At 37.5% G+C, this 24,149-nt stretch overlaps 2 protein-coding genes and 1 non-coding gene across 3 annotated transcripts; 1 reads left to right on the top strand and 2 right to left on the bottom strand.

Annotated features, from left to right (window-relative positions):
• The first annotated feature begins 13,723 nt into the window (after positions 1-13,723).
• LOC103407236 (expansin-A25-like) lies at positions 13,724-14,821 on the top strand. Its single transcript, XM_008346180.4, has 2 exons — positions 13,724-13,903; positions 14,090-14,821. The coding sequence occupies exons 1-2, from the start codon at positions 13,744-13,746 to the stop codon at positions 14,707-14,709; spliced, it is 780 nt and encodes a 259-aa protein (XP_008344402.3). The 5' UTR covers positions 13,724-13,743; the 3' UTR covers positions 14,710-14,821.
• Positions 14,822-14,930: 109 nt separating this feature from the next.
• LOC103406498 (pentatricopeptide repeat-containing protein At1g02150) lies at positions 14,931-17,837 on the bottom strand. Its single transcript, XM_008345491.4, has 2 exons — positions 17,383-17,837; positions 14,931-16,489 (listed from the first exon to the last, which is right to left on the bottom strand). Exons 1-2 carry the CDS (start codon positions 17,737-17,739, stop codon positions 15,251-15,253), a joined length of 1,596 nt encoding a protein of 531 aa, XP_008343713.2. The 5' UTR covers positions 17,740-17,837; the 3' UTR covers positions 14,931-15,250.
• A 3,256-nt stretch (positions 17,838-21,093) lies between these two features.
• On the bottom strand, positions 21,094-21,200 carry LOC114823799 (small nucleolar RNA R71). Its single transcript, XR_003771746.1, has one exon. It is a non-coding gene; the product is annotated as a small nucleolar RNA R71 (small nucleolar RNA).
• Between the last annotated feature and the right edge of the window lie 2,949 nt (positions 21,201-24,149).

The raw sequence follows: 24,149 nt of genomic DNA, 5'->3' as shown, positions 1-24,149 counted from the left end.
TAAAATACTTGCAAGAGAATAAGATTATTGTAGTATAACTGGCTCAAGGAAGGTTATCTTCAAAAGGGATTATTGAAATAATTTTTGTTTAAAATCTAATACCTAAGCTCTGATACCACTAAAAGTTGTCACACTCTAATCTTGCGATACATTGAGGATCGATATGTGACATCACACGTACCTGTTCAACTATCATGCCTTGCTCTCGAGACATGACTAAAAACAAACCAACAGTCTAATGGTGTAGTAAGTATTCCTTTATTTCATGGTTACGTCTCACCCTTAAGTTAGATTGCCTACGTACCCTAGATGTGATCAAGTCATTCGTAGTTCACCTTTTTGTTAAGCTTTGGATATGTCTCAAGGAATAAACTGGCAAGAAACATAGAATTTCAGGCAACTCCCAACATGAGTGTTGTACCCATATGCTATTTCATCACAAAACCACAGTCAACAACATATAACATTTCAATAACCCAACAATGCACAATATTAACCTTTAACAACATTGATCAACCAATCTGATCAAAATAAAAAATAAAAAAAAATTCATAACCCATACTTTACAAAATTATAAATAAACTAGTTAGAAAACTCAAAAGAGTCACCCAGACATCCATCGCCATTGCTAAATCAAACCAAAAAGGCTCTTAAATCTTTCGTTCATGAACATGCTGAAAACTAGGCTAGAGCATCTTAGTTCGACTGAAGCATACAACTTTTATGTTTTCGCATCTTAGACTGCTCAAATAAACTATAAAGATTCCTAGAGATCTAGTTCCAGACTAACTCAATAGAATCAAATGAAAAGAAGGATCCCAGACAATGAGCGGAATCGAGACAAAATAGGGTACCAGACCACCCAATGGAACCCTAGTAGAATACAATTCCAGACCACACAACGGAACCGATACAGGAAGAGATTTTAGATCACTCAACGAAATTTGAACAAAAACCGATTATGGACCACTCAACGGAATCGACATGGGACCGGATTTCAGACAACCTTGAGCATCAAAAGATTGAAGTCAAATAGTCTGATCCCAAACAACCTTGCCGACCTTTACATGACATCGTTTGGAAGTTCTGTCAAACTCAAGGGGAGTATCTAGAAGTATACTCACTTGACCTTAATGTACTCTTTTTCCCTACGATTATGAGCATTTTTCCCACTGGTTTTTTGCTACCTGACTAGGTTTTAACGGGCACCTATCCTGAGCTGGTCATACCTGACATTCCCCGATCCAGGGATAGCCACGTGCTGGCTGACACTCGAGGGTGACACAATTAACACCCGAGGGCAACACAACTGACACCCCAAAGTGACGCAAGCCATTTAATTAATGCATATGCCTAGAACATGTAAAACATGCATACAATTTGTGTGAAAAGAAACAAAAATAATAAAAATAGTAATGTTAAATATATAAAAAAGAATATGAGAATGCATGGCTGTGGAACCAAAAATATTCACAAGGCGACACGTGGATTTTTGGACAAAAAGGACAAAAATACCCTTGCAATACAACGAGGTTCCTACGCGCAAGCAGCGGGCAACCCTCTTTCAACCAAGACAGAAGTGCCCAAAATAGGTAACAATTCAAAGTCTATCTCATCAAATCCCCTTTTGCAAGGTAACCTCCAAAATATTATGTTAATTGGCTAATTAATGGATTAATTACCCAATTAATCCATTAAATACCAATTAAATCATCCAATTAACCACAAAATACATCCAATTCAATCCTAAAGCTAGTCAAAGGCCGGCCACATCCTTTGCTCTTCACCTTTTTTATTTTTTCCACCTTATTACCCAAATTAAGTTAGTCAATTAATCCTATAACCCCCCCCCCCATTTATTTCTTTCATATTTAATTAGCCAATAAATTGGCTAATTAAACCAAAAGTTTCACCAAAAAAACAACATTATGGCCGGCCACTTTCTCTCCAAATTGGACCGGCCTAGCCCTATAAATAGGCTCCTATTTTCAGCAAAAACTCATTCCAACACTTTGGCAAAAATCCCCAAAATTCTCTAAACACTCTTTCTCTCTAAATTCTAACTTTGGCATCGGAGGTTCTTCGGCCAAAGCCCCCCCATTCATCGTGGGCGCGTGAGGCTCTTGGCCTTAACCTAAGGTGTTAATTGTTTTGAAGGTGCAAAATTGTCAAAGATCAAGGAGGAAGAAATTTGCATCCACAATGACCGTGTTTAGAGCATACAACTAATTAAGATTATAGCGGAAGGAATATTATAAAAGGTACAATTACAAAGAAAAGGGTCCTACACCGATAGGACTCAAAGATACTGATACGGGAATGCCTTAACGTCGGGATCGATTGCTCGCCTTATTTCTAAGTCCTGAAGAGGGCGTAAAACAAAACATGAGTGGACGAAGTTTAATATAAATAATACTAAAATCAATTACTCTTCAAACGTACTAACCCCCAGTTTAAAAAACTCATATAGCATAATAAATAGTAAGTTTTCCGAAAACCTTAGCATGCCATAAAACCTTCGTAAAACATATATTATATATAGTATGCTTAGTAGTGGTATCAGAATGCCCTAAAGGCACATCCATCGCCGGCTTGAAAGCACATATATTGCATGCCCGAAGGAAAATTCATCACCCGCCTGAAGGCACATACATCGCTCGCCCAAAGGCACATCGCCCGCCCGAAGGCACATTGTATGAAGACCCACTAAGTAAGCACAATAAAACATGAACATAATCTTTCCACAATATATAATCAGAGCTCAATAGCTCAAACATCATATCATAAATCCATAGGAGCGTTCTAGCTCAAATCATCATCATAAACCATGTTCATAAGTGTGTGTGTGTGTATATATATATATATATATTCATAAATATTTCAAAGAACGTAAATTCGATAAAGGATATTTCATAAAGCGTAAGTCCAATAACTCACAGAACGTTTCATAAAACGTAGTCATAAAATCATACTTTTCATGTATGCATTCGTAGTAATACTCTGTCATTGAAGAGCCGTTCAAACTAGAGAGGACGGGGTCGCCACTAACAAATGCACATAAGCACATAAAGGACCAATTAGTAAAACCCTACTAAAACTATTGAATTTGAGAAAACAGAGGGTGGATTTGGAATTAGTGCATCAAAATACCTTAAGAAAGGTCTCATGCAAATTTTGTAAAAAGTCAACAGTCAACGGAAAAGTCAATGGTCAACGGGTCAACCCAGTTTGTCGGAAAACCCACTGGAAATTGGGTTTAGGGGCCGGAAAACTGGGCAACTTTCAAAAGGCTGTAGCTCTCTCATTTCTCAACCAAATTTGACCCATAATATATCAAAACGAAGCTAGGGTAGTGTAGAACAAGATTGTACCTATTTGGAGTTCAAAAAGTGGTCGAAAAACTAGGGAAAGTTCAAATGGTTATAACTTCTTCAATACTCAACAAAATTAAGTGATTCAACAACAAAAATCATACTTCTCGACGAGATGAAGAGAATGATATCTTTCTCAATGGCTAACTCGTTGTGGTTTGGCCTGAAAATGGCTCAAAAGTCGCGGCCCGACTTGGGTTCTAGGATAATTTCGAGGTTTTGTCTGGTATTTTGAGCTCCCAGTAGGTCTAAGAGGATTGAGAATGTGGTTTGATGGTGTCGAAGTTGTTGTTCTTGGTTGTGCCTTCCCATAGAGGAAGGTTACAGATAAGGAGAGATAAGAGAGTTATGTTTGAGAGAGATTTGAGAGAATAAAGGGAGAGAATGAGAGAGTCACGGGGAAAAGGGAAGCTGGAGGGCAAGGGAACACAAGTGGGTCCCAGTGGCTCACAAAACAACACCCACTAAAGACAAAACATGAATATATCAAAATACACTCTACATTATGAAATTCATAAAAACTTCATTCTAGCTCCAAATTCGATTCCGTTCATGCCCACGCGTTCGTGGCAATGAGTACAATAAGAATATGGTAAGAGAATGGGTCATACGTTTTACGACAGAAAAGTCAACATTTCTTGCCTCTAAGGGCATTTTGGTGAAAACACCATTTTCAAAATAAAATACAGTAAAATTATGGACGGGTCCTAACAATCTACCCCCTTAAGAAAATTTCATCCCTGAAATTTATTACCTCAAGTAAACAGGTACGAATATTGATTTCTCATCAGTTCTTTTGTTTCCCATGTCGCTTCCTCAACTGCATGGTTCATTCATAACACTTTTACCAATAAAATGACTTTGTTTCTCATTGCTTTATCTTATTGGTCAATGATTTCCACTGGCGCCTCTACATAGTTCATATTATGTCTCATTTCAAGTATACGGCCTACTTGCCCCTTTGCTTAGTGAACTTAATGAATAAGCCATCAATATTATAGTTTGCAGCCTGCAATATCGACAACTCATTGTTGTCTCGATAAACAAGTAGTAAATCCTGAAGGTGTAAAATTACCATTTTGTCCAAACTGCAAGGCGACATCATCTGAAGCACACAGTTTCCCATATCAAAATTTCGATCCTTTGAATACTAGTTCGTAATACTCTTCTATCTAACAAATGTTGCCTGTAGAATCTCTCATACCATGTCTCAAATAGTGCCATACCCAAACCGGAAATAATAACTATCGTCGTAAACTACTCCAATAGAGATCGGTGCAAATTCTAGTCATGCTAAAACCACATAACTGATGAACACAATAGGCTAAGAATAAAATGTGGTACTGGACAACAACTTAGTACCCATGGTGTTCAAGAAGGCTTCATAAGACTTGTAAGTGAAACGCACATTACAATGAGGTACAATAGTGATGACACACCTTATAACAGAACAATGTGATTCACAAAGCCTAAATGAGCTGATTCATTGAAAATTTCTCTCGAATTTAGCGAAAGGCTATGCCAAGAAGGCTAAAAGAACACTCAAGAAGTTAAGGGTCAAAACAAGTCCATTAAATCTGGAATACAAGATAATTGGATCGAATGCATAACTTTGATGCAAGAATACGTGCAAGTACCTAACTTGATTCTATGGTGGCAAGTCGAGATGGTTGAGCGCGGACGTGACTCAATTGGTAGTCTAAAGTAATCTGATAGGCGAGAACTCAGACTTTTCCCCATTCCAATATTCACAACATCTCGCTATAACGATAACTTAAGGGATATTCAATCACTAGTGGTAATGATTCGCTCGATAGGTTGTTAATGGGTGATTGAAGGATTTATGGTCTCAGCTAAAACTTTCAGATTTGAGTGGTTTTCCTGAACAATCTATCTTCTTTAGAAATAATACGAAGTGCTGTAGGGTAAACACGAACCCAAAGTTGACTAGAATGTCTTTCAGTACTAGGAGGTGGATTTGGGATTACGATTGAAGTCGGTGTTAATCGAGACGTCAGTCTAAAGAAGTTGAGAATGAAGAATTTTACCAAGCAATCGAAAGTATAGGCTTCACGGATTGGTAAATAATATGCTGAGTGAGTTGATCAACAACTATTGAAACATCATCATAGGCTCCACGTGTACAAGGTGGTATGTACAGGAAATCTATGGTGGCATTCACCCATTTCCATTCGCATCCCCAGTGGGTCATCGATAACCTAAATAAAGCATCCATGGAAAAATTTTTCCACCTCCAAACATGATTAGAAAGAAGTTGAGATAAACCCGATGACTTCCATCTATCCACTTCCACTTACTAGTAAATCAGACATTTCCTCACATATTCAGCGAAATCCCATTCATACCATACCAGGAATAAAATTGATGAAAATAGTGGTACATTTTAGTACTGCTAGCATGCATGGTATACGCTGAAATGTGAGTCTCATCAAGAATTTTCCTTTTTCACATCTTCAATACCCTAAGGCATAAACAATTTATTTCTTATCAACAGAGTTCTAACTCCTCGGACTTTCAAATCCCGACTTATGCCATCTGACACTTGCTCCTTCAAACTCACAAACTTCTGATCGTATCTTTGGGATTCTTATAAGTGAATCGACAATGCTCACTGTGGATCAGGAGCCAAAGTAAAGCCAATTCCTCGAAGATAAAACAACAGTGGGACATGGAAAGCTCAGAATGAGGTAAGCTGTCCATGGGATTTCTGACTAAGAGCATCAGCTACGACATTTGCCTAACCAAAATGATACTCAAAAGTGCAATCAAAATCACCGATGAGTTCCATCCACTTTTTATGTCTTAAACTCAACTCCTTCTGTGTGAAAACACACTACAACTTCTTTGGTCAGAAATGATGCAACACTTCTTGTTGTAGAGAAAACGTCACCAGATTTTACAGTAAGGGAAATTGTTTCCAGCTCTAGGTCATGAATAAGATAATTCTCTTTGTGAGGTCTGAGATGTCTAGAGCATAAGCGATGACCTTCCTATGCTACAACAGAACACAACCTTAAATGTGACAAGGATGCAAAACAAAAAGACTTAAAACTCAACACCAATGTCAAGAAAAGTAAGGACGGGAGCATGAGTAAGATGATGTCCCAAACTCCAAAAAGTTTAGTTCCCAACTTTCATCCCACATGAATTTCTACAAAGAAATGATGTCATTAGGTTTTCAAGTAAGATGGTAACGATTGGCTCAAGGTCGTAGATATGATGGTTCATTTCATGCAGTTCCAACCGTCAAGAGGCACAATGCATTAGCGTGTAACCAAACATTCAATAAAACCTCACCATAGAATTCAAAATTTATTGATGTCATTGAAAAGTGTAAGAATAATGATTAAGTGAGACAATACTTCAGTTGTTAGAAACTTTGTTCACCTTTAACATCTCAAACAAAATTGACTAGTTTCTTAGCCAAAAAGGAAATAAGGCTATGCTCAAAGAATCGTTAAGAACTACAGATAAAAATTGACAAGACCAAAGATATTTCGTATTTCACAACACCTTGTGAGGATTTTCAATTTTCAATAGTCGCAACCTTTTTAGAAATTGATAAGAATAACCTGTACTACAATAGAGTCTCCCAAGGAAAGTATCTAATCTAAACAAAGTTACCGTTTGAGGAATTTGGTGCAAAGTTGACTGTCGATGTTTAGTAAATTTGACCTCGTTATTGGAGTAGACAAGAAGGTTATCGATAAGATAATCACAAATCCATCGGAATATGGGTGGAAAAACTCATCGGTTAGGTTCATGAATGTCGCTGGAGCATTCGGTCCATATCAATACCCTCTCGGAAACAACAAGTTCGAGGACATTGATTCGGTCCAACCAAACTAACACTTGCTAAACTTTGTATACAACTCGTGCTTACTCACTTTCTCCACATGAACTTTAAATGTTTCGAGCAATCCCCAGATAGATATGACTCTGCCCACCATTCTTAGGAAACGTAAGTTGTAAAGTATCATCCTCGTTTCAGATCTTCAGCTGGTCTTAACCAAACTTCCTTTCACTGATATTTTTCTATTTCACGTCACTTTAATGTAAATCCGACTCTGCCCTCCATTCCTAGGGAATGAATGTCGCAAACTATTGGTCCATTGTTGAAAGTCATCCATAATTCCATTTTGTCACCGTTGAGGCACAATTCCGACATGAATTTATGTACTTTAAATATGATGTGACAATTCAAATAGAATAAGGTTTGTACAACTGTGTCGAAAGGCACCAAATATGGAAGCCTTGACATCCAAATGATATCAAGACCGACACACTACTAGAGTAAAAGAAGATCCTAAGTATGCTCTGAATAAACTTTGCTCTGATACCAATCTGCCATGCCTCGATCCCGGTGTTCGAAGGACAATAGGATGGCTACGTGCTGGCCGATACCCGAGGGTGACGCAAGCCATTTAATTAATGCATACGATGAGAACATGTAAAACAAGCATACAATTTGTGACCAAAAAAAAAAACGTAATAAAATATAGTAACGTTAAATATATATTAAAAAAAATGAGAATGCATGACCATGTTCAGAGCATACAACTAATTAAGATTAAAACAGAAGGAATATTATAACAAGGTATGATTACAAAGAAAGGGGTCTTACACCGAGATGCCTCGAAGATATTGATACGGGAATGCCTCAACGTTGGGATCAATTGCACGTCTCATTTCTAAGTTATGAAGGGGCGCAAATTAAAACATGAGTGGACCAAGTTTAATATAAATAGTACTAAAATCAATTACTCTTCAAATGTACTAACCCCCAGTTTTAGAAAAATCATATAGCATAATAAGTAGTAGGCTTTCTAAAAACCCTAGTATGCTATAAAACCTTCGTAAAACATATATAATAAATAATGTGCTTAGTAGTGGTATCATAATCGCCCGAAGGCACATCCATGGCCGTCCTGAAGGCACATACATCGCCTAAGCACATAAAAGGACCAATTAGTAAATCCCTACGAAAACAATTGAATTTGGAAAAACAGAGTGCAGATTTGGAATCAAGGCATTAAAATACCCTAGGAAGGGTCTCGGGCAAATTTCGTAAGAAGTCAACGAAAAAGTCAATGGTCAACAAAAAGTCAACAGTCAATGGTAAGCGGGTCAACCCGGTTCATCGGAAAACCCACTGAAAATTGGGTTTAGTGGCCGAAAAACTGGGCAACTTTTAAAGGGCTATAACTCTCTCATTTCTCAACCAAATTCGACCCATAATATATCAAAACGAAGCTAGGGAAGTGTAGAACAATCTTATAGTTGTTTGGAGTTCAAAAAGCAATCGGAGATGGCCGGGAAACGCCTGCAAAGTGTTAGAGGTCGCCAAAAACTGGGGTAAGTTCAAAGGGTTATAACTTCTTTAATACTCAACCAAATTGAGTGATTCAAAAGTGAATAATACCTTTCTCGATAGCTAACTCGCCCTGGTTTGATCGGAAAATGGCTCAAAAGCCGCGGCCAAACTTGGGTTCTTAGATAACTTCGAGGTTTTGTTTGGTATTTCGAGCTATCAGTGGGTCGGGGAGGATCAAGAGGGTGGTTTCATGGTGTCAAAGCTATTGTTATTGTTGGTTGTGCCTTCCCAGAGAGGAAGGTTATAGAGAGGGAGAGATGAGAGAGTTGTGTTAGAGAAAGAGATTTAAGAGAATAAGGGGAGAGAATGAGAGAGTCGCGGGGAAAAAGGGGAGCCGGAGGACAAGGGAACACAAGTGGGTCCCAGTGGCTTAAAAAACAAGGCCCACTAAACACGAAACATGAAAATACCAAAATACACTCTATGTTACAAAATTCGTAAAACTTCGTTGTAGTTCCAAATTCGATTCCATTCATGCCCACGCGTTCGAGGCAATGAGTACAATAAGAATACACTAAGAGAATGGGTCATACATCGCACAACACAAGAGTCAACATTTCTTGCCTCTAAGGGCATTTTGGTCAAAACACTATTTTCGAAATAAAATACAGTACAATTATGGACGGATCCTAACAATACCCTTGTGAGCACTCTACTTGCGTCTAGAAGACGAATAATTTTGACTTAATGCAACTTCTCACTTTTCTCATTTGACTATGAGTTTTTTCATAGCGAGGTTTTGTGAGTTTTACCGCATATGCATTCTTTTGTTTGTTTTGAGACTTGCATTCGCTACCTGTGCCAACTAGAAGAGACAACTTCATGAATTGCTTCTTCATTTACCTGAAGATCTGATGCGCCATCTACTTGAGTATTTGCACACTCAAGGGGGAGTTTTGTGATATACATTCTAATACATGTGCGATTGTGTAAATTCTAAGTAGAGATAGATTAGGAATCCTTCTAGATCTAGAAGATCTTTCCAATTAAACTTTGTATTACTTAGAGAGCAAGTTTCTCTCCTCCTTATTACTATAAATCAAGGTCTAGGGAATAACACAAACTCAAGCCTATTCTCTCACTCTTGCCGCACCCTCTATTCTCTCAGTTAAATATAGGCGCCACCAACCTTGGCCTATAGGTTTGTTATCTTTCAAATTATTAATCAAAATTCAAGTGCTTTTCTCAATTCTCTAGTATTCCAGAATCCTATTTAAAGGTAACCGTTTGTGATCCCTTAACCTACTACTTTCGCTTTGTCAAAAAACAACATATGAGATTTTACCTATGTTTTCTTCCATGCATATTGAAACTTTTGGTTTAGTAATTTTTTCTTTGTATGGATATCAGGTGTTTGAATTCGCCGATGAGGATAGTGGGTCTTTCAACGACAGTATTGGTAAAGGACCGTGTGCGACTTCAGTGGCTACGTGGTATATAACTAATTGATCACGCGACCTTAATTTGTTTTCCAAATTTAATTAACATGTCCAAAAAAATATATACTTGGTGTTAAATGTCACATCCCGGTCCGGGGTCCACCACATCCCGGGCCCGCTCCACTACCGTAGCACGATATTGTCCGCTTTGGGCCCCGACCACGCCCTCACAGTTTTGTTTCTGGAAACTCACATGAGAATTTTCCAGTGGGTCACCCATCATGGGAGTGCTCTCGCGCACTACTCGCTTAACTTCGGAGTTCCGATGGAACCCGAAGCCAGTGAGCTCCCAAAAAGCCTCGTGCTAGGTAGGGATGAGAATATACATTTAAGAATCACTCCCCTGGGCGATGTGGGATGTTACAATCCACCCCCCTTAGTGTGCCGACGTCCAGCACGCCTTGGTTCTTGGATCGGGGCGTGTCATTAAACAAATATTTTTTATTGGGCATAAATTAGGTAGTGATTAATAATAAATTGTTGCAGGATGAATTGCTCTGGGAAGCTGCGTGGTTGTACAAGGTAACCAATTAAGGCACCATATTATGTTGGAAATTATATATTATAATATGAAAATTGTAATATATAATTTTAATAATTGAATGAAAAATAGTGTTAACTGTATTTCTTAGAAAGGTTATGTTGTTTAGGTGCTCCTTGCTAAATGATATATAATTATAAATGAAAAGTTACATCTATTTAATAAGTAGTAATTGGGTTCTATATAAACCCATGAAACAATTGGTATTATATGATAGAAAATTAGAGTTAATTTTTACTCTTAAGAAATTAGGTTCCCCACTCTATTGTTCTAATTCTCCGTTTGTCAAATTCCGAGTCGTGTCTTGAGAGTACGGAATATATAAAGTTCGTCAGAATCCGAAGATTGAAGTGCTTCGACTTTGGATTATAGATTGTTGAATCCTAGGAGCACAAGAGTAGGGGTGAAATTATGTCCTTAGGTCATTGCATTTATGCAAGCCTCAATCTCCAAGTTTGTTAGTGTTTTTAACTTTCTATCTAGTTATTTATATTAATCTCATATAGAATGATGTCATGAATTTCTTTATGATTATTGTTTTTGGAATTTTTATGTTATTTTCATATTTTCTAATATTGCTCCAACATATTATTAGGACTATGTCAAAACTAATTTACACTACTTGGAGTCCACTGTAATAAGAAACGTAAATGGCGATCCGTACTTAACTGGTGCTGTCACTGAATTTGGAAGGGATTCGAAACATTCTGGAATTAACATACTTGTTTCTGAGTTCAGTTTTCAGTTCACAATAACACCATTTTCTTCATCTCTTCTCTTTTGATGAACCTACGTTACGTTATCAATCCAGCTGAATTTTCTTCTTTTATTTACTTTATTTGCAGTGGGAGATGACTGATCCCAACATTTCTAGTCCCTTTACCAAGGCAGACGAGTTAATATGCTCTATATTGCCTGAATCACCTACTCCAAAATCAGTCACATATTCACCAGGCAGTTCCCTAAAACTGTCCTAGCTATATATGTAATTAGCTATCCAAAATGTGAGTCAATATTGTAAAGTATTCAAAATATGTTAAAGACAAGAAATGTTAGTCACACTCTTACTTTGTCATTGTGCATTTATTTATGTGCATGTTTTAAAATAGTAAACTGCTGATTTTGAAGTGCACGATAATAAACTAAGAGTGTGAATATATTAAAGGTCGGTATGTATTTTCACTATCTTCATATATTTTCTATCTTATATATGGTGGGCTATTGTTCCGACCTGGAAGAAGTAACCTGCAACATTCAACATCCTTATCAGTTCTTCTTTTAGTTTATGCTGGCTACATGGAAGCTGCCAACAAAGTTGTGAACTGTGGCAAAAATGTTGTTATCACTCCAGATATGCTGATGAATTTCACCGAAGGACAGGTACATATATATATGTCTCCATGTAACATAACATAAATATTGTCATGTTATACTGTATTTGAGAATACTTATGTTGTCAATCTATGAATGTGGACTATTAACTACGTTCATCTTTGTCAGAATGTCCGGTCTAGACACAGCCTAACAACATATTTGTTAGTCTTAAGATTACATGTATACACGAATAAACCTATTAAATTTTTAATTGTTACATAATAACTTGAGGCTGAAATTTAATTGGTAATGTTAATGCAGGTTGACTATATACTTTGAAGCAACCCATTGGGGATGTTATACATGGTGGGATTTGGGCAAACCCTCCCTCGGAAAATACATCAACGGGGATCAGTGATACCTTCTATGGATAAGCACCCACAACACAGGCAGTGCCACGAAGGATACTTGTATTTAAAAGCCTGATCCAGCCACTCAGTACTAAGGTCTGGTGGTATTCCTCTTCACTTAAAAGTGAGAGGTTTTAGGTTTGAATCTTGTGGATTGCGAATTCGATACCAAATTGGGCTGCACGAACTTCCCCTCCCCTTAGTGTAAAAATATCGATGTACTAAAAAAAAGCACTGATCCAAACTCTAATTTATTAATAAGTGCAATTGTGGGAGGGCCTGCTGAGAATGATACATTTCAAGAGACTCGATATAACGTTCCACAATCGGAGCCAACTATATATATCAATGCACCTTTTGTAGGTGTATTGGCTTACTTCAAAGTTTGAATTTTCCTATTCTGTGTAGAACAATTCGGTGGAAGTGACTATTAGCCCCTCCTAACCAATTCGTCGTTGAAAAGATCAGGAATATGAATTGATGTTGTTCCTTATCATTTGGCAAAGTTTATTGGAGACTACATAAAGAATGTGACCCTTTAAAATTATTATTTACCTTCTAGTAAATAAAATATTGATCCTTTCTTCTAGCTTTTCTTTATACATTTTTTTTAACCGTGTCTCATGAGCGTGTTTATTCTATATATATGAGCTTGTAGCTAGTAAAAGCATATTAATTCCTCCGCTCGAGGTTCTGTGGTCGTTCTGTCCTCCCTACTATTGTTTGTATAAAAAATAAAAATTTAGAGTTTAAGAATTTCCCAACTTATGCAGCATATCAAGAAGCTTGTAACTTAATTAGTTAATAAAAAAATATTATTAATTCTTGCATCCAAAGTTCCGAGTTTGATTCTCCCTGGTATCTTGCTTGTATAAGAAAAGGCTTCACTTTAAACAAAACTAAATAAACAGAAAAGGAAAGAAAACAAATGCCTACTTAATTATACTTGGTATAAACTACCATCCAGATAATGCCATCCACCTCAGCCTTGGTATTTATGGTATGGTTCTTGCATGTGATTTTAAATCTGTGATGACTAAATCCAATAAAGACATTACCAGCCAAGTTTAACGTTAATTGTATTTAATAAGCAACTGCCATAATGTGAATATGGCTACAGGGTCCTTGCTTGCATGTTTAGATTTACCAACCGCCACACTAACTTCATTACACATGGCAAATGGGCTTGCAAAGACTACCACTATATACATGCGTGCGTGCGTGCTAGAAATGCAATAGCGTTCCAGTTTTCTCCGACTATCAATATACAGTCATGGCTATGTTTCAGAACTTGCTTCCATGGATAGTGCTCGTCACTCTTTTGGTTCCAACCATGGGCAACAAAACCTCCATTGGCGAGAAAGCCGCAAGCAACGATTGGGAAGACGCTCACGCAACGTTTTATGGTGACATGGGTGGTTCAGAAACCATGAGTAAGTAAAGTATATTTCAATATATACACGGGTTACATATAACCTTGCTATCTCTCACAGTAGTACTGAATCCACTCGGTGGTGTACATAACATGAGAGGAATGTATATATAAATGGCGCATACAAATTTTTTGTTTTCGATAGATTGATAATTTTAACTTGATCTATTTCTTGTACTTTAAACAGAAGGGGCATGTGGATATGGTGATCTGTTTCGACAAGGCTATGGCTTGGAGACAACAGCCCTAAGCACAGTACTATTCAACAACGGGCTGACTTGCGGTGCGTGTTTCGAGGTAATGTGTGTTGATGATCCACAATGGTGCCTTCCTAATGTTGGGACTATCAAAATAACAGCTACCAATTTTTGTCCACCAAACTGGGACCCAGCTTCTGACCACTGGTGCAATCCACCACAAAAACACTTTGACTTGTCCATGCCTATGTTCACAAAGCTTGCACAGGCCAAAGCTGGGATAATACCCATCAAGTACAGAAGAGTCCCATGCTCCAAACAAGGAGGGGTTAAATTTGAGTTCCATGGAAACCCTTACTGGCTTGCTGTGTTGGTCTTCAATGTCGGAGGCGCCGGAGATGTGACGAGTGTCAGAATCAGAGGCTCAAACACTGATTGGCTTCAGATGTCAAGAAACTGGGGCCAAATGTGGCAGACGGGAAACAAGATGGTAGGGCAAAGCTTGTCCTTCCAGGTTACTACTAGTGATGGGAAAACACTTGAGTTTGATAATGTTGCACCAGAAAATTGGCAATTTGGCCAAACCTTTGAGGGGGGAAGTAATTTTTAGTCCCATATATTAGGAGTTACTTTGCAGCCTTTGCCCTATGTGGAAATTTTTGATGATCCATCTTGTAATGCATATGGTCTGTAATAATAATAGTAACAATTTTGATGATCCAGCCATTGGATTGTGTTCGGATTCATATTCAATGTGCACGCTATTTTTGCCTTGGTTGTTTTAACCCTTCAACAACTTAATGTTGAGAGAGAGAGAGAGAGAGAGAGAGAGAGAGAGAATTGAATATATTAAGATATCATTTAGAAGTTTATACATATGTAATTGACTGCATAGCGTCTTGCTCTTTAACTACACAAAATTACATCAAGTTCATACCAACTCTCACTGCATACGAGGAGTGGAGATGGTGTCTCCAGTCGCACAAATTACTGATATATTCTTCTGCAGAGTAATATTCCCTTCAAAACTCACGTTGATATGAAGCCCCTGTCAACTTGGCAGCTTGTATATACCCACCTAGTTCAGTGAAAAACATTCGCTGCACCCGATAAGTTAGAGCAGATATTCCCAAACATTCAAGAAAGAAGTATCACGGGGCAGTACCCTGCAATTGGTTCAGAAGAAATTCTGATCCATCATCAGCCTTCTCATCATCATCCTCATTAACGTTAGTTTTATAATTAACATCTTCATCCGCTAAGCCAAGAAGTGATACATATAACTTATTTCTAAGCTGTCCTGACTGACTCAAAAGTCCCATGAATACCTCTTTGCTTACCGAATCACCTTCTTGCTCACAGAGTTCAAGGAAGGCAGAAACATTTACGGGCTTTGGTCTCCAACTCTTTGATCCCTCAGCAGAAAAAGCTTCTTTCCAGCAGGATAATGCCTCAGAAATTCTCTTCTCTGCAATATGTCCTTCAGCAAGGGCCTCCCATGTACTTGAATTAGGTTTTCCTCCTACATCAACCATGTGATCGTAGAAACTTTGGGCATTAACAAAATCCCCTTCTTTAATATAAAATGTGATGAAAAGATTTGCAATTCTAGGGTCGTATGTTGACTTAACCGTCAGCCATTCCTCATAAAGCTTTTCAGCCCCTTCAATGTCACCTAATCTGAGTAGAGAAGACATGATAGCATGGTAACCCAAATTCGGAATACTGGGAAAACTTGCTTTGTATACATTCCACACCCGATAAGCCTCCTCTTTCTTGCCAACACTGCCATAAAGACTTAAGAGATAATGATAAGGTATCCGATCCCGACCTGTGATCCTACTCTCAACCTTCCTTAGGCAAGCTTCAGCCTTGTCAAGCTGCCCCATCTTGATGTACATTGTAGCCATTGTGCTGAATGTGGTCCAGTTGGGAATAATGGTTCTGTCCACTTTCATCTTTTCAAAAACCTCTTCCATCCGTTCTGCAGATCCTTGGGATCCACGAGACGATAACCAGATATTGTAGGAGTATATATCTAGCTGAATGTTTTTCTCTAGCATTTCAGAAATAATCGAATCAACTTTATCATAGTCTTTGAGATTCATATAAAGTGTCATCATCACATTAAATGGAAGAGATTGCAATGCATGCCCCTTAGTTCTCATTTTATCCAGTAATGCTTCTGCCTTCTCTTTCATTCTAGCCCGAACATAGGCATTGAGTAGAGCCCCATATATTCTCCTGTCCTTTAATGTACCTGGCAGGCTCAGGAAGTAATTTTCAGCACTAGCAACTCCCCGAACTTTAGCAACTAAATCTAGTTGAATTGCAGCATCACTAGTGGATATTCTAAACCTCTCTCCTCTGTTGCTCATCCAATCATACACCTGCAGGGTGCACGAAAAATACGGAAAATCAGGTAAATTTAGTATTTAAAAACTTGTATCCTCAGACTTCTCCATTTCATTCCGTGATAAAATCTTAATCTCTCCTGTTTGGGTTCAAATGAGTCAAAACCTTCCATACAGTGTTAGAGCCCTTATGATATACGTAAATTTAGTATGCAAGTTATATTTTCATTTGCAGATATTGGCTTATCAGGAAAACTGAAGGTTTGACTCAATTGCACTAGAAGGTGATGAGAGAAGTTTTAAGAGTCGGCCTGTTACATTCACTAAACAATTACAAACGAAAATTACTAAAAGTTTCAGGCCATATTCACAGTTCTAAGATTCGGCCTGTAATGAAAACATATTTTCCAGACATTTTCCATTTCGCAATCACGATATAATTGGGGATTTGTTATCTTATAACATGCATTCTAACATAAAAAATCGCCAGACATACCAACATCTAAAAATCTCAGTGTTCTTTCAGCTAACAGACTCAAAATAGGCCTTTAAACCGGTAGTGGTAACTGGTTGCTTATCATTTTAGGCCAAGAGTTTCCGAATACTGATATTACAACCTAGAGAAACATATGAACTGCATTACCTATATCAATGCATGATCGTACCAAAACAAGAGAAACAAAACTTCCAGACCAATCAATTTAAACAGTAAATTTGAATTTTCACTTACCTATCAATGAAAGTACACTCAGAAACACCAAATTAAAAAAACCCAATATAGAATTTACCCAGGAGCATAAATACACAAGATTAAACTGAAGCATTTCCCCACAAAACCATGAAATACCCAATAACCAGTACACCCTAAAACCACAAAATAACTGCACAAGATAAGATTTTTCGGTTAAATATTTCACTTTTATTTGTACCTCAAGAGCTCTATCATAGCGCTTGTACTTCCTCAATTCCTTGACCACTCTACAAAGCTCCCACTTGGTGAGCTTCCTGCCCTCCTTCTCCCACTGGTTCAACACGTCTGCAGACCGGACTTGGGGATCCTCCGTGAGCGATATTTTCCGGTAAATGGCATTCCATTTGACCATGGGCCTCCGCTCGTAGTCCACAGTGCCATAGTTGTGGACTTGGGATATGGAGCATGAGATGGTGGGGAGTTTTTGGAAATTTAGGAAAGTAGGGAGGGTCAGAGTTGGGATTTTGTACCGGAAGGGGAGGAAGTAGGGGAGAGTGGCGTTGTGGTGGTGGTGGACGGAAGTTTGGGGAAGCATTTTGTTTAGTGGAGGAGGAGGAGGGTTTATTGGGAATGGGAAGAGAGAGATGGGTTGGTTTGCGTAACAGAGACATAGGTTGGGTTGGAAGATAAAGTTTGTGAAATTACTTCATGGCCCTATTGTTACTTATTTTCTTATTCGCTTTCTAGTTAAAGTGGTGATTTAGATTTTTATGACTCTTCATTTTGATCTTTGTGATTGAAAACCGCTAGAAATGATCCCTAAATTTATCTACCGTAAATCATCTTAATCATTCTATAAAAAATATGTCAACACCATCGTTAAATTGTCACTTGAGCAACCACATGATCACCTTTTCCAGGATATTTTGTCAAACCAACCCTCATTTTTAGCTAAATAGTTTATAAGATTGTCGTAACTCTTTATTTAGTCTCTGACAATGAAAATCGATTGAAGTAGCTCTTAAATTTGTCAATCATAAATCATTTTGATTATTCCGTGAAAATGAAGGAGATGAAGAAACTCAACCAAAATTTGACCAATAAGTACCTAAAACACTAATTAAATAAATAAAAAAAGTGCACAAATGAGATGCAATGAGCGTTTGGGCTACTGAATACTCATTCTTAGAGGTTTAGTAGCATGTTAGTTATGTTTATTTGCCAAAATGTGTGAAGATCGTGAAACACCACCAATGTTTGACCCAGTAAGTGCCTAAAACACTCCTTCAATGAAAAATGCGCACAAATGAGATGCAATGAGCATTTGAACTTTTGAATACTTATTCTTAGAGGTCTAGTAGCATATTAGATGTGTTTACTAGTCAAAATGTGAAGATGGTGAACCTTCACCAAAATCTTCTCATTAAATGGAGAGGTTAGTTTGACAAAAATACTAACGTGGTCTGTACGACAGGCTGTGCGAAGTATCGCAAGTTACCTACGAGTCGGAACCACTTAGTGTGGTCTGTACGACAGGCTGTCACCTTTCTTAGATCTAAGGTGAGCGTGTGGTATGGGAGGTGAACGATCACGTGAGGCTAGGCCCTGTCCTCAGGCGGAGTACTAACACCAGGGTGCAGGATAATGAGCTATAAATACATCTTAACACAATCATACTCACTACACTACCATCAATATATACTCACCTGAGACTTACCTGAGCGTCAGCAGCATCAAGCAACAATATATATAATCATACTAATCAAACATAAAGAGCATTTGACATGGCATTTCAATATATAAAACCATTTAAATAAGTTTTCTGGGAAAAATACCAAGTATATATATATACTAAAAAAACCAAAAGCCCACTCACTGATATATGGAAGGGTCGTAGCCCCCGAGTTTCACTTGACTACGATCGCCCTCTGGATAGGTCTCACCTATATGCGAAACAACTATTTAAACGTTATTTTAAAGCATAAACAAAACTAGTAATAACTTCTCATACGATGCTCAATTGGGGTGTTTGAATATACCAACGTGATCTACTCAACCCCACAAATATCCCCATATTTTTAGAATAATTTTTCGAGCACCCACACACCCTCACGTGCCGGCCAAGGCATGGCCACACGCGCAGGCACGTGCCTGGCACACCAAACGGAATAGTTAACGCCGTTAAGGAATATTCCATAAAAAATCAGCATATATCGTTATTTTTACCTGATATTCTGTCAAAATTAACGGAATATGCTCCTTCTCCTTCCTTGGTTCGTTGGAGTTCGGTGCTGGCCACCGCTACGTCGCCGGTTTCTGGAAAAACTTTAAAGCTTCATATCTCACTCATTTTTCAACCAAATTCCTTGAAATTTGTACCAAAATGAAGCTTAGGATGAGAAGAACACATTCTTACCACTTTAAGGTCCTAAAACCAATGAAATCTCGCCAGAAAAATCTCGATAATCCAGCCACCTCTGCAACTTGATGAACTCGAGTATCCTGACATCCAAATCACTCCAAAATTCTTCTATAAGTTTCGTGAAGAAGTTTTAAGACCTCCTATGACCTTAGAACTCAATGAAAGCTATAGCTCGACTCTTAAGCTTGCAAGGAGCATGAAAACTACTTCCACAACTTCGATCCGTGAGTGATGAAGTTGGTTGAGAGGTTGTCCGTACAGTTGTATGGAAATGGAAGAAAAATCTGAGAGATAGAGAGGTCAACGGGTTTGTGTGGGTGGGTGTGTGTTGTCCAAGTTTGGGCAACCAAACAAAACAAATAAAATTTTAAGTTCCAACTGGGTCCAAAAAGTTAGGAAGGAAAATAGATTATCCAAAAGCTTAGCCCATTTGCACACACAACCACACAACGTTCAAGGGAAAAATGGTCATTTCACACCATCAATAAAATATTTCGAGACAGGCTGTCACAAGAACCCTAATGCCTTCTTAATTTGATTTCTCCAAAACTTTTTTTTTTCCCTCTAGTTTTAATATTGCAGATTGTCTTATTTTTATTAGTTAAATTCGTTTTATTAAATTAGGCCATAAAAATCAATCACCTCAATTTTCTCCTTTACAACAATTATTGGAATTTGATTTGCTTCGATTTATTAAATAATCCCTATGGAGAACAACCTTACGAGATCCATTTATATTACAATAACCTTGTCATTCTTGCAAGTATTATATGAGTTTTTCGCCTGTTTACATGTGTAGTAAAATCCCTATCAAGAAAATGGCGCTGTTGTTGGGGATTATTTAAAATAATTCGTTCTAAACAGATTCTACATTAATTATTGTTGTACGTATAAAATAAAATATAAAAAATAAGAAAAAAAATTAATTAATTAATTAATTTTTATTTTTACAGATCAGGCAGTGCAGATTACAATCTGTGCATGGTCAGCACACGTTCAACAGATAAAAAATTGATTCCATTTGATCCAGAACCTGAGCATACGTTGAGAAGAAGACACAGGGAACAAAATTTGCAATGGGTTCCTTCTTTGCAGGGGATTTTTCTGCAGTCTTTATTTTATGGGGTTCTACACAGCAAAGAGACAATGACTTTTGTTATTCCAGAGGTTGGTCAACCTCTGGGTGATTCACTAATAGCTCACAACACTAATATACCAAGTTGCATCACTTATCTAGAAGTGGAGGAATGGTCTACATTCGAAACAAAGCAGCACATGTTGAATATTCTACCTACATTTCATAGGTTATCAACCGACGATCCTAACATGCATATTGTAGAATTTTTAATGGGATGCAAGAATATTTTGGTGAGAGGATTATCAGCCAAATCTATTAAGCTCCGTTTATTTCCATACACTCTGAAAGATCAAGCAAAGAGATGGCTCCTCATACTTCCATCAGGAAGCATCAGTACTTGGGCCCAACTCAACGAAATTTTTTTAAGCAATTAAGCTTCAAAGACTCTTGACATGAGAACTAATATTTTATCTTTTTCCCAAAAACCAAATGAAGAGTTTTATGAGGCATGGGAACGGTTTAAGGACTTGATTAGAAAATGTCCACATTATGGTATTAATAGTACTGATCCAATGCATATATTTTTCAGAGGGTTAAAAATGACAACAAAAACTCTTGTCAACACGTCATACAGAGGTTCGTACAAGGATAAAACTGCACAAGAGGCTTGTTTATTATTTGAACAAATGGCAGCAAATACACAATAATGGGCAGTTGAGCAGCCACAATCTAGGGCTGTTTTTGAGATGTCTAATGGTTCTCTATATGTGTCAGCACAAATTGAAAAAATGGAGAAAAAACTTGAAAGATTTGATGCAAAATTTGACATGTTATTACAAAGAATTTTAGGTTCACAGGTTACTATATAGCAGCCCTTACAAATTGCCTGCAGCATTTGCAACATGACAACCCATGATTTTTTGAGTTGTCCACATAAAACAACTTATCCAGAGTTTATAGCGAAGCAGGTTAATGCATTTAATAATTTTCAGCATCCTCAATATGACTTGTAGTCAAATCTCTACAACCCAGGTTGAAAAGATCATCTTAATTTAAAGTGGGATAGAGATCAACATGCTAAACAACAATTTCAACAACACATACAACAACCTGCTGAACCTAAGGCTACTTGGGAGATAGCAATTGAAAAATTAGCAAATACTACTAGTCAAGAAGTCCAAAATCTGCATGCATCAATGAAAAATATGAAAAAACAAATTGAGCAGATTGCATTGTAAGTTTCAGAAAGAGATTCACGGGCAGCACCATAACCACAAACAGATTTGGGAAATTTTGCAAAATCTAATATTTTTGCAGATTCTGCAATTTTTGCATATTATGGGCAGCCACAAGACAGATCCAAAAATGTTGTAGAAGCTACCACAAAAACTGCAGAACGTGTTTATGTGCCTACAATGCCTTATCCCGAAAGGTTGAAGCTTAAAGCACAGATCAACAAATGACAGATTTTATGAAGACTTTGGCTAAAGTTCAAATTAATCTTCCATTAATTGATGCAATCAAGAACATTCCATCTTATGCCAAGTTTTTTAAGGATGTTTGTAAAAAGAAAAAGAAGCTTGTGGATTCCAAAAAAGTGGTTCTAACGGAACAATGTAGTGTGGTCTTATTGCATAAATTGCCTCCAAAGAAAAAAGATCCAAGGAGTTTTACTATCTCTTACATCATTGGATATTGTGATTTTAGTAGTGCTTTAATTGATTTAGGTGCTAGTGTAAACTTAATGCCCTATTCTGTTTTTAAGCATTTAGGTGAAAGAGAGCTGAAGCCAACCTCCAACATTATTCAATTGGCTGACTGTTCAATTACCTATCCTAGAGGGATCATTGAAGATGTTATTGTGAAGGTTGACAATTTATATTTACCAACCGATTTTATGGTGTTGGACATGGATGAGGATATGACAACACCCATCACCTTGGGTTGTCCATTCCTAGCAACAACCTGAACTCCTATTGATGTTGAAGCCGGAACACTAACATTCCGGGTTGAAGATCAAATGGTTGTTTTTAGGTTGTTTGAAGCTACCACACATTGCTGCGATGAAAGTTAAGCACTCAAATTAAACCCTCTTGTTGTCAAATTGTAGTAAAAATGCAAGTAGGGATCGTTCTAAACCGGGGATTAGGAGGCCTTGCTAAAACCTCTAAACTAACTCAAAAACATAAAAACAATGTTAAAAACATTTGAATAGACTCAAAGGACTCAAAACAGATTCTAAAGACGCAAAACAACTTAAAAACACTAACGAAATAGAAATTTAACACTTTGAAACAACAAAGTAAAGGGGGGATTTTGGTTTTGACGAATTCGAAACAAACAAACAACTTATAAAATTAGACAGATTGTAAAACGAATTTAAGAAATGAGATGATGGATGGATTAGTTAGAGGTCCGTTCTTCGCACATGACACACTTGTACATGAATTGATTTCCAATTGCTTTTCAATAAACTATGATGCTCAACACCCCAGATTAACCGAGATGCACAAATTAACCCTCAGATTTTCCTTTACTCATTGAGTTGGATGAATGCATGCAACAACCCAAATCATTCTCTAAAAGTCCCCTATATGAATGTATAATAGAGATACAATCAGAGATCATTACTTTCAATGAAAATCATAAGTGTTGACGAGGCAATTATAACTATGAATGCATGATACATTTGCCAAGAACCCAATCAACGCGATTGTGATAAACAACCTTCACTACTCATGAATATAAACTTGTAACGATTAGGTTAAACTCATTTATATTCTAGCATCTAATTCATGCATGAAAACTAAGTATGCATCCTTAATAAACATACAAGAATCAATTATGAATAGAATAGATAATTGAATTGCAATCACAACTTATCAAATCACAAATGGAAGAAATCAATTCATATCTCAAGCATGTTCATGGCTTCAAACTTCCCCCTAACTAAATAGGGGTTTAGCCACTCATAATTGCAACAAAATTAGAAAATAACAAAGTAGACATTGAAAGCAAAAGAATGAAACAATCCAACTTGAATGGCAAGCACGTCCAAAGGTCCTCATTCTTCTCTTTGTTGCGGCACAATGTGTGGTTTGATGAATGGATGGTCTCTTGTGGTGGTGGATGGATATAGGTGAGTTATGGTGAAGGGTGGAGAGTTGTGTAGATGATGTGGTGTCTTTGGATGATGGCCCCCAATTATGGTGAAGGGTGGATGTATTTATAGGCTAGGGAGAGAAGTGTATGGAGTTGTAATGAGTGGATGTAATGGGTGTATTGGGTGAGTGTTGTGGTAATGAGTGGATGTAATGGGTGTAGTGGGTGGATGTTTGTAATGAGTGGATGTAATGGGTATAGTGGATGGATGTTTTGTAATGAGTGGATGTAATGGGTGTAGTGGGTGGATGTTTGGTAATGAGTGGATGTAATGGGTGTAGTGGATGGATGTTTGGAGTTGTAGGTCAACACACTTGAACACACACATGTTGATTTCTAGCCC

Source organism: Malus domestica, chromosome 02 (genome assembly GCF_042453785.1).
Source record: "Malus domestica chromosome 02, GDT2T_hap1".
Classification (NCBI taxonomy): domain Eukaryota; kingdom Viridiplantae; phylum Streptophyta; class Magnoliopsida; order Rosales; family Rosaceae; genus Malus; species Malus domestica.
The sequence above is the reverse complement of the archived record's forward strand: the minus strand, read 5'-3'. Positions and strand labels throughout refer to the sequence as shown.